The sequence below is a fragment of the Poecilia mexicana genome, unplaced genomic scaffold (assembly GCF_051168715.1).
Source record: "Poecilia mexicana isolate PSO_F unplaced genomic scaffold, ASM5116871v1 scaffold_5, whole genome shotgun sequence".
NCBI lineage: Eukaryota > Metazoa > Chordata > Actinopteri > Cyprinodontiformes > Poeciliidae > Poecilia > Poecilia mexicana.
The window spans coordinates 18,354,018-18,369,837 of record NW_028263374.1 but is presented as its reverse complement, the minus strand read 5'-3'; the positions used below and the strand labels follow the sequence as shown (position 1 = coordinate 18,369,837).

Genomic DNA, 15,820 nt, shown 5'->3' with positions numbered 1-15,820 from the left:
CTCTCTCTCTCTCTCTCTCTGTCTTTGCCCTGCACCCGTCCCAACCCTATAGTGTGTGCCCAGTGAAGGGGCACTATCATTTACCCTCACTCTAATTAGAACAGTCAGCACGGCAAACTCTTCTTCACTCACCACCAGGCTCACAAATTACATTTTCTGTGTTTGTTATTTACTGCTGTGGTTTTAATTGGAAAAACTACTTTGAGTTGCACTCAGGAGGTCTCCTGTCTGTTTCTCTCTGAATTATCGCACTTCCTCTGCAGATTTGGCTTTTGTTTGCCCACCATCGGAGGATGAGATTAATGTTTACAAAATCTGAAATTGTTAACAACAAGCACACTATTTGGGGGAAAAGGTGTGTTCACCAGAAAATATTAGTCAGACAGAAAAATTGGGACATAATGTATAATAAATTATGTTTTTGTACGATTTGCATCTTTAAGGTTTTACATAAAACCTTAAGCAGAGTCACAACTACATTTTAAATACTTATGGGCATTTTATTTGGATTTTGAGTGGCAGAACAACTTGAATTTGTGCAAAACTGATATGCTTTTTAACAGTTTTTTACTAATAAAAATCTGAACAATGTCGTTTGCATTTATATGCAGCTGCCTTGCACTGATTCCCCTAAAAAGTCCAGTTCAATCGATCAAAACTAATTAGTGAAAAGAGTCCCTATGTGTGAATTTAAATCCTCCCAGTCTAGCTGTGGAGACTCAGAGGTTTGTTACAGAGCATTATTGAACCAGCAGTAACCTAAAGACAAAGGTATTTAACAAAGGTATTTAAACTTCATTAACTTTTCCAACTTTCCTTCCTTTCTTATGCACTCCTTGTTACTGTGCACTATTTTATTTTTATATTTGTATCATGTTCGAATAAAATTTCATTTCATTTCAACCTGATCTTTGGATTTAGTGGCAAGAAGAATCCAGTTGATCAAATGGTACGTTCACATCAAACGCGTTTTGAGCGTCAGCCGCGTTTGGTTTACATTCAGATGCCTTGTGGAGGCACGTTGAGGCGCATTTTGTGCGTCTAGCGCAGTGCGATTCGGAGCGTTTTTAGCGTTTGATGCATCTGACGCTGGAATTGGAAAATCTGAGCTTTTTCCACTCGGTACTGAGCATCAACCAGAGAGACTCTGCTATGTGACGTAGCGGTGCGTTTTCCGACGTGATCTCATAAAAAAACCCAAAACAACTGTGGACTACAGAGGCAGAAATAGAAAGGAGGATCAGCAAGGAAGTAGGAATGTTGAGTTATAACTTTTACTGTTTGAAAATATTTCCCTACATTTGAGCTATCCAAATCCGTCCAGCAAAAACGTTTAATCGCGTTAAACAAGCACTAAATAAATGTTAAATGAACGTATTTATTTGGATGAAATATGCTGGAGACGCTGGAATCGTTTGAATTTCCTCTTAAATCCCGTATAGAGCGATTTTGACGAGACTGGCGCATCTAGAGCAAAATGTCAAGAGTCGGACTTCAAAGTGCACACGTCGAACTTGAAGCATCGGACGCGGTTTGATGGGCAAAATGCATTTGGTGTGAATGCACTATTAGAGTTAGAATGGCCCAGTCAAAGTCCAGACACACATCCAAACTGAGTCTCTAATTTTTATTTGTAAAAAACTGAAAACCATCATGCATTCTTTTCTTCCTGCTTTCTATCTATTCTCCAAAAACGTCTGTGAAATACTTGAAATTTATTGTTGCATTGTGACAAATTGGGGTAAAGATCAAAAGGTGTAAATACTTTTTTCAAACCACTGAAGTCGTATTTTTTGTTATGGCTTCAGGTTTTAGCTTAGAGAAAGTTTTCTCCAGTTAGTAAATACCCAGTGCAACAAATTCACCTTACTACACACTGAGTTGACAAAAGGATATTTCTAAGGCTAAAAATAATTTAAGTAGCTGCTTTACAGTTTGACAGTTTTGTGAACTTTAAAGAATAAAAACTGGAATTTGGATTATTCTCTACATTTTGTTTCTCCTCATAACAAAGCCATAAAAAGACTTTTTCCCTCTCTGAAGACTGGGGGCGGAGGGGATCTGTGCGTTCGAATGTGTGAGATGCTGCCAGTTCCTGTTGCTGCCGTTTTCCCTCGGCGGGATGAAAGGCTTTAAGGTTGAGGCTCTTTTAACACTCAGCCATGCTCAAAATCAGGCCTGAAGGAAAGAAGAGGAGACAGGAAGGAAACAGGAGAACAGCAGGAGAGAGATGGAGAATGAACTGTGCTGACAATACGGCAGGGAAGAGAAGAAAGGTGATACATGCAGCAGAAGCAGAGGTGCCGCTGCGTAGTGGTTTTTGAACTGTGGAGGAAGTTATTGGTACATCAGGCTGCTGGTTTGTTTTTATTTGGAGTCTGTGAGGTCTTCAGAATAAACAGCAGCATCTGATCCCTGCTGCTCAGAAACACACATCGCTGTGGGAAAAAATCTGCAGCTCAGAGGCGCAAACAGAAATATGGAAAATAATGTAACAGTCAATCAAGACGAGTGAATATAGACAAAATCAGACTAAGATTAACAGGATTTTTTTTTTATCGAGAATTGGTGTATTATCTGAGCATATAATGCTTTGAATTTCAGATATAAAGCGCCTCCTGTGGAGAGCAAGCTGAATGAGTGCAGCACAGCTTTTCTACTTGGACAGTAGCAGAGCTACCGTCAGATGATTTAGATTATGTAATTAAGAAAAAAAAGAAAGGCTTAAAGGGTTTTATTTAATTTGAAATTTAAATATGAATATAAAACATACAAAGTGTGAAAAGAACCTTCCATTGTAAGCGCAGAACAGTTTCCCATTCACTGGCAAAGTAAATTGGCCCCAATCTTTTCAAAAGGAACAAACTTGAATGTGAATAAGATTATTTTCTATTCAATCTTTGCAAGAACATTGGTTGGACCAAAGCTTATCCAAGCTGGAGTCAGGACCCGACTTTGTTGGTCATATGAGGCGATCAGGTGTCCAGTTTTCTTCTTAAATCCACTTTATTATAAAGTATTAACTTTAACATCTGGATTGGATAAATGCAGCTCATAACTTAAACTATTAGATTTGAGAATGTTGCATTTAAAACAAATGCACTTAATAACAGAATCTTAGCTTATAATCTTTTAGCACAGACAAACTTTTAGCACATTTAGACAAATGTGCTAAAAGTTGTGTGAACATTGTAGTCATCAGATTATAAGGTCTTGGACTGAAATCTATAAACCTAATGATTTTTTAAAAATGATTGTTATTTGTATTTATTGACACAAGAATAAAAAACAGCCACAAACTGAGATGATGACTGGGCTGCTCATGTTTAATTACCTTCTTGCTTTTCTTTGTTTTATCAGCTAAATAATTGTTTTGTTCATAATTAAGGAAGAAAATCATCTCAAATCTTGTGGTCTATACTGAAATCCACATTTTTCCAACCAATTGAGTTTGAAAAGACGTGGCATTTACAAAAAGAGAGCAAAATAACTATAATTGCAAAGTGGAATGTTGATTAGTAATTTTAGTTAATTAAATTCAGTCTTTGTCAGCAGCATTGTGTTGGTGATCACTTGCAGACAAAAGGCTGAAAAGTTTAACAATTAAGCAGAGCTGCATCGAGTTGCAGAGGTTGAAGACATGAAGTAAAATTAATCGAGCCGTACTCCAGTGAAAGTAATCGTCCTCCTCTGTAATAAATATGAAGTATGTTAGCTACTGAAATGTAAGATCTTGTTGTTTACTGTAAATTTAGTGTTTATCAGCTGATGTTACCTTCAAATAATTAAAGGGATACGGCGCACTTAAACACCACTCTGCTTCTCAAAATCATTTTGTTTTTGTTTGCTACTCCTGTAAGGTTGAAATCAATAGCAATAACAACACTAATTACAAACAATGCTAATAACAGTAGCAGTCTTACACACATAATGTCAAATGTCAAATTTATTTACATAGCATTTTAAAAACAGGTTAAAACTTCACCAGATATAAATAAGCAAAGAAAAAACAAAACATTGCAAGTTACAGGAGTGATAAAGCATCGGGGGGGCTCCATATGGACATCTGCTCAGGGCCCCAAAAAGGTTTGGATCGGCCCTGCTCACAGTGGATAGAGTATCCAGAAATTTTACTCAAATAAGAATAAATAATATTACTCAAGCATAAGTCAAAAGTATGGAGTAGTAAAGCTACTATTAAGATTCTTTTTCTTCTTTTTTTTTAATTACTCAAGTAAATGCAACTAGTTACAATCCCTATTAACGTACTCTTTACCGCCACCTTCAGGTGACTCTGTTCCAATTTATTAAATTATTAAAGGGTCTGTTTTCCCTCTTTTCATGTAAAGTTTTCAATGATTGTATCAGAATGTTCCTAAAACTTAATTTCTCACAATGTGTAAGCACCTCAGTGTAAATGATTACAAATCTTCAAAGTGCCTCAGCTAATAGGTTTGGCTTCAAACACCATCGCGGATTTCCCATGAGCCACCACTTGTGGCTTTACTGCAGTGCTATTTCTGCTCTGTGTGCATAATAAGGCCGTGTACTTATTTTTATAGAGTTGGATTAATACAGGGCATAAGGGACAGATCGCTTCAGTCTTAATCTGAGGTACATCACGATGAAGAATGTACGAACGCCGGCGTTCGGGGGAGGGGAGCGGCCGCGGCGGTGAGAGTTGAGGAATGATCTCACGCAGCGATGCTCCATAAATCCTGCTCATAATTGTTTCCCTACTTGGTGTGCAGTCTTGCTCCATAAAGGTGCAAAGCCAAGGGTGCTTTAAATGTCAAGGGAGCGGCGTGCTGATGAATTACCTTTTAAAGACATCAGAGGGAAGCGCATTTCAGGTGAAAGATGAGGCCACGCCGGCGCTCCTGGGCCCCGTCTGACTGGGTGAGCGCGCCCTCCCACCACCTCCACCACCCAGGGGAAATTTGTCTTTTTATCAACTGTCCAGAGAAGTCGCAGCATATCCTTACTGAATAAATCAAAGAGAATTAGTTTGCTGTGTTCTCTTATCTCTGATGTGCCAGTTTCTCTGCAGAGATCACCTGCAGATACGCGTTCCCGTGTGCGGATGTGTGTTTTGGCAGATTCGCCCCGACGCTGCGGGAGGCAGCTCAAATGTGACTGTTTTAGTTTTGGCTAGCAGCATAAACACACACAGACCTCCTTCTGGCTCTTATCAGCCGGCAGTCGCACTGAATGAAGTGTTCAATACTAACTGTGTTAGGTTAGTTAAGTAGCAATGTGGGAAAGTTTTAAACCTGCATTTTACTTTGCTTTTGTGTAATCTTTTAAAATAATGTGTTAACATTTCTACAGGTTTTCTGAGTATTTTTTTTTCGTTGCACTTTGGCTGCTTGTTGACCTTGTTTAAATTTAAGCCACTCACTAATAAATCAAGCTAAATCAAGTTTATTTGTGTAGCACATTTAAGCAACAAGGCAGTTCAAAACACTTTGCATCAACTTAAAAACATCATATAGTCACTAATTATGAATTATTTACGATTAAAATATTCAATACGTTTCAAATGGTCAGTGTTATGACTGGTCAAAGCAACTCAGCGTTTCAGCTGTTTTGCAGTTTTCTGGAAGTCAGCAATAAATCTAAATTACATAAAAAGGATTTTTTTTTTTGGACAAATTACCAAAAATCTTGAAAAGAAACCATTTTGGATCTTTATAAAAAAGACTTGTGATAAGGTTTAAAACTTTAACGTATTTTCTCAGTTAATGCAGAATATAATAAGCTATGACCAATTAAAAGATCAAACTTTTTTTAGATCGTATGTCGGGTTTTAGTTGGAGTTTTTTACTGTTTTTGAAATTCATGATTTCTTTACTGACTGGTTAATACAATTGTAGCATTATTATAGTATAATAAAAGGGTTAAATTATTATTTTTTCCCTCAACCCTGCAAGGATAAGCAGTTGAAGCTAATTGATTGATGGATATAGTTTATTGTTACGGTATACATGTGTCAAACTTGAGGCCCGTGGGCCAAATCTGGCCCGTTACAGCTTTGTATGTGGTCCTCTAGAGTCTAAACACTAATTCTGCTTAAATATTATGTTATCAATCTAATCAATGCAGTTTTTTATCTGCTTACTGCCAAATTATATCAATCAGTCCCTCCAGGTTCTTGAGAAGTACCGTAGAAATTCATGCAAAATCAACAAATCCGTGTTTTTTTTGTGCTAATAATTGGGAGTTTATTGCAGATTTTTCTCAAAAATTGTCAAACTTTATTACTTGTACTAAGCAGCTGCATCAGCTTTAATTGATGTCAGATTGTAGTCCATGATCTTTACAGCGAGTAATAAAAACTTGCCGTTACTGTCATAAATAAGCACAAATATCTCAAATATTTCCAGATTAATACCAAAAACACTTTGATTTCATTGCAAAAAATCACAAAAAGTATCACGAAATCCCAGAGGGACTGAAAAGTTGTTCAATAATATTTAATTTTAATAATTCATTGATATTTTTAGAAATTTGTGAACAGGTTTTATCAATACATTCTGGCAGAACCGGCCCTTTAAGAGCATTGATGATCTTGATTTGGCCCAAAATGATAATGAGTTTGACACCCTGTTATAGTTTATTGTTAGTGGTTATTTATTCAGGTTTAGATCAAACTGGAAATGTTGGTTCAATCATTTCCCTCAGAAATATTTAGAGCACAGACATCACAAGTCAGAAGATTTTATGCTGCAAATGTGGTGACACTAAAAGCTTCACTAATGTGTCTCTGTAGCTCCGACCGTTTGCTTCTTCACGCCATCTGGACTCTTGGCGAATGTAAACACTGAGTTATGAGGGGTGAAGCTCTTTCACTTTCTCGTTCTGGGAGTTTGCAGTGAATCACTGGCATGAATCCTTTTGACATGAATCATCAAACAGCTACAGAGGCAAAACTTATGGAAATATGTTTTCATCATAAATCACCAATTGTGTTGCGGTCAATAACTTTTACAAAACATATTTGAAAATGTTAGAATTTGATCAATATTTTTTGGGTGTTTTATTAGATTTTGTTCAGTTGGTTGATTTTTATACTTCTGATTACATGGGTGAGAAATTTCCCCTTTCCTTTCTGTAGAGCAGCCACTCACTCACGTTGATTTTTTTGTTTCTTTCCGTCAGTCATCCGTTACCCCCTCTCTAGATCGGTCTTTAAGTTTCTGCTCACTTGTAGAGCCGTTTCTAACCTCCTCCGCTCCTCCTTTGTGCTCCTGTCTTTAAATTTTGAAGAAAAACACATCTAGGAGCTCCCCTCGGTGATGGCGGCAATTTGGCTTTCACACACTCATGTCCTCCAGATACTGTTTTGGCTGTGTGTTTGTTGTTGTGTTGTTTGTTTTTGCACTCTGATAGACAGTAATAATGCCAAGCTCTTTTTAGGCGCTGCAATTTGGTAAATTTTGCATGTCTGAACATGGCTTCCTGGTGGAAAAATAAGCAAATAAATTAGCGATTGGGTGATTTTCTGCCTGACTATATTTTTACAACGTGACCTTTCAGCGGACAAGCAGAATGAGAAAATACTCGTTGCCCATTTGCTACCTTCAGACCAACGTCTCGTCAGAAACGCTGCAGTAATTGGAAGCATAGGAAAAGTGGATAATGATCGTTTATTTGTGTAAAATTAAAACGCAGGGTTGAGAAAAGCTGGACTTGTCTGTTCTGAGGCTTATCTAGCTTTGGTTGGCTGAGTAATTAAATCAGAGGAGCGAGTGAAGTTCTCCGCAGCTCAGCGCCTCTTCTTGTTTCCTCTTTAATCAGGTGGCTATTAAACCTCTGATTGCACTCCCGTCTTCTGACTGTGGCTTGGCGATTAAGCACAGACTGAAAGCATTTGCAGTGTCTGGATGTATTTGTGTGTTTCCATGTCGTGTGTCGTTGAAGGGATTTATTAGAATAGAAAAAAAAATAAAATAACCGAGACTACAAGTGGAAGGAAAATAAGGACTGTGCAAAGTAGAAGTCAGAGAGTTGAATATTGATGCAGTACTTGTGTTATTCACCACCTGTGGTGTATTACACCACTTACTGTTGAATAGGTGATGAAGGCTTTATTCTGCATGCACACGCGTTTCCAGATGCCTAAAATCTTATTTTTTTAAACTTAAATGGAAGGTAGCTTGATACTTTATAACTCTTAACCCAAAGTCCATCCCAGACTAAACCAGTCCCCAGTTCAGGCTTAATCTCATACGGTTGAGATTTTTATGCTGATTTATCCAGTGAGAAGAAGTGATGTTGTCTGAGAGCAGCACCACGCAGACATAGCAAACAGGCACCCTATGGAGAGATTTAAAAGCGCTATGTGGTGAACCAAGCCAGCCTGTAATTCTCCACAATGTTGAACAAAACTGTAGTTTTACTCCTAAGGATTTAAGTGAACCACAGTAACGGAATCAGAATAATAATTCAACGATATTGTCTGTAACACTAAAACTTTATCAGCGTCTCAGCAGTTTGTTTTCCCTCAACATGTTTCACGTTTGTGTAATTCTAATAACAAGGTGGGTGGATGGAAAGTTAAAATACTGACAGACACTCAGGTCAAGTATCATTCACTGGGACCCGTTTGGAAAAGCATTTCCTCTCGTTTTGTCCCATTTGCTACTGATGGGAAACAGAAATTTTTAAATCATTGTGAAATAAAACAACTCACTCCATCCTTTTTCTGTTTTGCAATAATCAGCTGCACACTGTAAAACATTTGGAGGTGGCTTTAACTTGAAAATGTTAAGAGTTAAAAGAGAAAATTGTTTTGGTTTTAACTCAGAAATTAAAGTTCATGAAGTTGATTTAACAACACGAGACGAGTTTTCTAAACATTGTTTTTAAGTTCTTTAATCTTGAATTGAGAGTTTTAACTTAATGCTGCAATTTAAACCAAATTATTATTTCACAATATGCAAGAAAATAACTGCTCTCAACTAGTTAGAGCCACATTTTTTTATTATTTTCACTCACATTACCAAGCTAAGATAAATGCTTATTTTATTTTAGAATAATTAAAATTCTTGTTTCATATTAAATAAAGAAGATTTCTGATCTGGTGATGAATTTTATTAAAAATCCCAATGAGTTCTGCTAGAAACATTTTGTGTGAACAGGACATTATCCACAAGCATTAAAATAAATATTTGTCTTAACACAGGAGTCAGATCAATGTAACACACTTTCATCTCAGGAGGCAAAAACAAGCCGCTAAGCATTCTGGGAAATAGTTCCCACTCCTGTCTTTTTCTTCTTTCAGATTTTTTAAGTGCCAACCTAAAAACTCTAGTTTTCCCAACTCATAATAAAAAGTTAGCACAACTTACTATACTATAAGTTCATCTTTCACAAACTCACATTTAGGCTCAAAATCCAAAACTCACTAAATTTATTTGACGCAACTAAATGCTAAATGCTGAAATGTTTTACAGTGCACAGCCATCCGTCGTGTTCTTGTTGAAAATGGAAAAAGTCATTTTTTCACCATACCAACTTTATTTATAAAGCACTTTAAAACAACCACAGCTGATATAAAGTGCTTTACATAAAAACACAACATAACAATAAAAAAGTAAATAAATAAAATAAACAATAAATAAATAACAAACAAACATACAATTTAAAACTAGATCCTGCTGGAGTTGAAAGCCAAGTAAAATAGATGGGTTTTAAGATGAGCTTTAAAGCTAATAATAATGTGTTCAGCAGTTGAAGTGATTTTGGCTTTAAATATTTGTCCAAAAAACTGCTTTTAAACACTAAACAAAACCAGAAAGTCCAATTATGATTTATCTGTTTCATAATTACAATATTTAAAGGTTAAAAATGTTATGTTCCCTCTATAAAATGGCCGCCATTGCAGGAGCACACGCAGTAACTTTACTGCTTTAAACAAACAGCCACAGATTTCTTACCTGACCTGCAGAAAAAGTTGCAATAGTTTGCTGTCCGACCTGCAGCAGATTCCTCCGCCTGCTGTGAGCGACGTGCAGGATGACCCTCCTTCAAGGTGATCTCCTCTGCGTGCGCCGCAGAGATCACACAGATTAGACTAATGCGGCGCTCAGGCGGCGCTGCTGGCCTGAGGTTCCTGCATGCATCCATCCTGATGCTCTCAACCCACTTCTGCTGGCAGAGACAAGGTTGTTCACCTCAACCTTTGGCTTATTTACAGAGATGAACCTGGAGCTTTGTTGGTTTTTATTGACCAGTGTCTTTGTAGCGTGTTTTAGTATTTTTTTATTTGGGATTTTTAACTAGATTTTAACACAAAATTTAAAAAAGGAGAGAACTAAAGTGCAAAAATGGGAAGGTGTAAAAATACATTTATTAAGATCAGAAAACTAACTGAGCTTGTATTAGTTTGAACAAATGATTAATACTGTTATAACATTAAAAAAGTCAAGTTTTCAGTCAAATTTTAAATAACTTTTCACACCAGGAATGTAATAGAAAGTTTATGAAAAGTGTTATCACCACTTTTATTAAATATATTGTTCTCCATATTTACAATTATTCAGAAACAAACTTTTTTAATGCAACTTTTTTATGAATTTACAATTTTTCTTTGTTTTTGAACAAAGTGATGAGTTGATAATAATAATAGTAATAATAATAATAATTATAATAATAATTATAATAATAGCACATTTTAAACAAATGTTACTAACTGCTTCATATTAAAACAAATTAATTAAAACATCCTAAATGACACAACACAAAAGATACACCCAATCAATTAAAATACATAACAATGTAAGACAAAGTAAAGTAATAAAAATACAAAATCATTAAAATATTAAAAGCCTTATTATGTAAGTACCTGTAAGTTTTAATTCAATGACTTGAACGAAGTCAATGAAAAAAACGTGTCTAATATTTGCTATTTTCACCGGCCTGCTTTATTCCCAAAAAAAAAAAAAAAAAATATATATATATTATATATATATATATATATATATATATATATATATATATATTTTTTTTTTATATATATAAAAAAGCTAATAATAATGTGTTTTTTTATATATATAATATATATATATATATATATATATATATATATATATATATATATATATTTTTTTTTTTTTTTTTTTTTTTTTTTTTTTTTTGCAGACATGCTTCTTAGTTCCAGGCTTGCCTTGTACTCTGTAAACAACTTAAATCTCAAATTACTTTGAGGTGTTTTTTAAAGCCTAAACTCTGTTATTTTGGAGCTTATTATATATCTGTAATCTTCTTTCTTCTGTAGCGCCTGTGATCCTGAATGAGCTCAACTGGACGCAGGCTCTGGAGCGAGTCTTCATCGAAAACCGGCGCGAGGACAGCTCTCTGCGCTGGCAGGTGTTCGGCAGCGCCACGGGCGTGACGCGGTACTACCCAGGTATTCTCCATCGGGTCGACACTCTGCCCTCTGCTTCATGGCAAGATAAAGTCTAAATGAATCCATCTGGTTCTCCGCTGCAGAACTTCTTATCAGCCTCCTGTGCTAGTGGCTTGATGGAGAGAATTAAATTATGATTACTTTGATCTGATCTGGTGGAAAATGTCCGACAGTGAGAGGATTATTTGAACTGATTTTCTTGCTCTCTGCAGCCACTCCTTGGAGGGCGCCCAACAAGATTGACCTTTACGACGTTCGCAGAAGGCCATGGTAGGAATGAACTCCATGTTTAGTAGCTTTTACCTTCCAGATGATTACAAGAAGGATCTACTGGAGATTTTATACGTGGGGATACAGAATTGTACGGATGTCATGCTTTTAATAACTGATTTTCTGGCTCTCCATAAGAAATTGGCTCATTCAAATTCTGATAAAATGTGAAGGACCTTTAAAGCTTGGCTTTAATATGGCTTTTATGCTGTTGTTACCCCCAGATAACTTGTAAAGTTTTCATCTTTAAATGAATTGAAATGCCCTGAGAACTTTTTGGAGGAATGTTGAATTTGTCCTGCAGGTTAGAGAAATTAGTCCAAACATTAAAACAAGTGGTGAAAATGGTAAACTCTAAAGTACTGTTGTATCATTGTGTTGAGCTTTCTGGAGACGAAACACAATCATTCAGCAGCTCCAGATTTGGTCATTTTAAAGGTTATAAAATTACTTAATCATTATAATCTGCCCTATTATTTAGACAGCAAACACATGTGAATGCCAACTTTTACTATGTTTTTTTTTCAGTTTCAAGTTATTAAACTACCTAAAGTGGCAATTTAGCTAAAAATCTTCTGGTTCCGATAAAAATATACGTTTCAAGAAGTAAAATTAACCTGCATGTATAATTCTTTCAGCCAGCATGGATTAGCCAATATTCTCAAATAAATCAAAACATGAGCACCCAGTTCATGATTTTAAAAATCACTGGTGCTTTTTGTTGTAAAATCTTCAAAACCTCAGAAAATAATGAAATTAAAAATCCTTAAATTAATTTGACATTCTTGAATATGTACTGGAACTGTATTTTGACTTCTGGACAGAACCTGGCCATAAGATTACTTAGTCAATATAATCTGCAAAACACATATGAACATGCACTTTTTTAAAATTCACCAATTAGTGTTAGAACGAGAAACAGCAACAAAAGTAACATAACCAAACAAACAAGTAGATATGCATTAAAACAAATACATTCAAAAGAAGATTGAAACACAGGAGTAGAGAAAGATTTTATAATTATATATGTTTTAGCTTTATTAATCCATTCTTATGTATTTTTTGTAATCTTGGGTTCAGAAATGTTGTTTATTGTGCATATAAAAAAGCCTTTTCCTGACCTGTATGTCAGTGACGACAGACAGACATAAGGAAAATCTGGCTGGGAAAAAAAAGTAAATAAAAATGAGGCCATTCACCCACTTTACCCTCTTCACACACCCACCCACGGCTTTCTGTCCACCCTTTACACTTTCAATCTACCTGCAGCTGTCACATCGGTTTTGTGGCAGCCCTGCCTGTTGCCTGGTTACAGGTTGGAGTGGAGTGGACATAATCATGACAGCGGTGTTGATTAGACCTGACCCCATTTTCCATCTCGGTCTCCGGCCGGTTTAAATTGAGTGGCTGTTTGAGGTCAGGCCAGAGAGCTTGCACTGAACAAACACACAGGAGAAACTTTCAATTGTGTTATTATTCTTTTTATTAAGCAAATATTCAATCTGTACACTAAGCTGAGCTTTGAGAGAGACTGAAAGTGGAAGAAAACTGGTGGTGAATAAATGTAAAACATTAAGTTTTAAAGGTTTGAGCAAATAGAAAACACTGAATCAATTTATTATTTATTGTCATAGATGTCCAACTTTCTACTAAAACTAATTGTTTGTTTTCTTACAGCACATTCAAGCCATTTGAAGCATAAACTCAGAACATACACTAAGTGATCATCTGTATTATCAATTAATTAATCAGTGACCTTTATTTAGCACAAGGCAGTTCAAAGTGCTTTACATCATAAAAACACAAAAATAAAAAGTTATAAAAAACATCATTCAGTCACAGTTAAGAAACCAGCAATGTTTTATTTATTTTACATTACATTTTATCATCAGTACACATCAGATATATTGGTCAATGCTTCAGGGTTTTTTTTAATCTTCATAATTATAGATTATTTCATTAAAAGTAAAGTAAAATGGTTCGACCTTTATTATCGCTTATTTTGTAAGACATCAGAGTCAAATTCATGCAAACAGATTCTTTTATTGTATCAGTTCATGTCAGACTGTGCTTGTAATTAAGTAATAAATAAATAAATCACTTAGCACTGTTTTTACAAGCATGAAACCAACAAGGCTTCCCTCTGACAACTTAATTAAGTTAACAGCAGACAAAAGTCTCCTTCGTGCTGCACTGTCACTTGAGGCTTCGCCGTGAACATGCAAACTGCTGTAAACAGAAACTGCGGCGCTGAAGGACAAGTTCGAACATTAATCCTGTCTCTCATCTGTCAGCTCAAAACCCAAACTACACCGGAGCTTAATTCCTGTGAGTGTTGTGACCGGAGACGGGAAGAAACAATGGATGGGGAAGGATGAGCGGAAGCGGCTTGTGTGACGAGGAGAGACGGAGGAAGAGGCGATTTTTGTTCTCTGCAGAGGGACACCTTGTCACCTCCGTGGCCCTCCATGTTTGTCACTGTCATTGTGTTGAGCTTTTCCTCATGTTGGACTCAGAGGTGCTCCTGTAGCCTGTTGCTTAGCAACCTGTGCCAAAGCGTAGCGGAGCGGAGTAGTGGGGCGCGCGGGAGGCGGGGTCATGATGTGTCAGGTCAGGCTTGTGTGATTATAGCCTAACATGCTGCTTTCTTGACTGACATTCGCTGAGGAGGTCGAACAGTCGCTGGAACATTTGGTTGGGGTCAGGCGAGGTCGTCGAATGTGTCTCTGTGATATCAGAGGCGGCCAGCATCCTTCAGAGTGACAGTGACATGAATAGCACTTTCAATGTCTGCATAAAACGTGAACAGATCACATGCATAAAGCATAAAATCAGTTTTACATTCCCACTTGTTGCAAAGATTGTTGCTGTTTTTATCCATCTGTTTTGGTTGGATGAGGTTATTTTAGATTCACTACATGCAGATTTTTTGATTTTACTCTTTATAGCTATATGTTTGAGTAAAATTAACATTGTTTTTGTTTTATTAACTACTGATAACATGTCTGAAATTCCAAGCAAAAATTACACATTTAAAATATGAAGATCTTATTGTATTAAACAAGACTTAAAATTTTGAAGTAGTTGATTTTTAATTTTATTTTGATAGGCGTGGTTCTTCAGTATTGTTTTTATTTTATGTCTTGTTTTAAATTTTATTTTAACATTCATAATCCTACCAGAGTCCCAAGAGGGTTTCCGTTTATTTATTTTTTCTGTGGTTCTGGGAACTGATGGTCTGACGGGACATCCCTGTCGCTTGTCGGTTCTTGACGTCTACCGCGATCTTCCTTAGTGTCGCACTAAGACTGCAATAATGTTTTTACGTCTACTTTGGAAAACAGGCTGATGGAGCGTTTTAATTTATATTCATTCATATAAAAAACAGATTTGAATTTATTATTTATTTATTCAATCCTGGGACAAAAAGGATATAAATCAGTTCACATTTACAATAAAAAGTATTCAGACAGTTTTATTTTAGTTTTTTTTTTCTTAATTACAATTAGATGGATATCAGTCTGAAAACTAGAAAAGCAAATCAGTGACCTGGATGCAACATTGTCACAGAAATAGACAGTAAAATTCGGAAGCTTAAGCTTAAAACATGTGAAATAAAACATTTAGGTGCTCTGATTAAATGTATTAGTATAACTTTTGATGATGAACAGATGTGTGAGATCTGACAGATGTGTAAAACCTGCACATCTCTCAGATCTCACTGGTCGATAAGCAAGATAGATGCTGCAAGCAGATTGCAGCAGATCTAATCACATGTTTCTGTCTAGATTGATGCAGACCTGTAGCTATCCTCCCTTTGTCAAAGCTGCAGTCTGGTGGTAGTCTGGTTGCCATGGAGGAAGTTGTTGCTGTTTGTTGGATCGTAAGCTTTAACTGGTTCCAGTCGACAGTTTCTTGTCTGACCAGGTGGGCTTTAAAAAATGAAAAATCAGATTTTTTTCCCTCCCTTCCGCTCTTCCAGCAGCTCCCTCGAGAAAATTAATGATCCAGTCATTGCACTTAATTGCCACCAATTACAGTGACATTAAATATTAACATTATTCATTGTTATGTCTGTTCTTTTCACCAAAGGAAGCAAAGCAGAGGGTAAGGCGAGGCAGAGGAAAGAGAAAGGGA

At 36.2% G+C, this 15,820-nt stretch overlaps 1 protein-coding gene across 1 annotated transcript in view; it reads left to right on the top strand.

Moving 5' to 3' along the window:
- cacna2d2a (calcium voltage-gated channel auxiliary subunit alpha2delta 2a) overlaps positions 1–15,820 on the top strand; it is a 211,460-nt gene that overhangs the window by 150,498 nt on the left and 45,142 nt on the right. The window contains exons 7-8 of the mRNA XM_088005686.1: positions 11,282–11,413; positions 11,626–11,683. Coding sequence (XP_087861812.1) covers positions 11,282–11,413; positions 11,626–11,683 — 190 coding nt within the window. The remainder of the gene's footprint in view (positions 1–11,281; positions 11,414–11,625; positions 11,684–15,820) is intronic.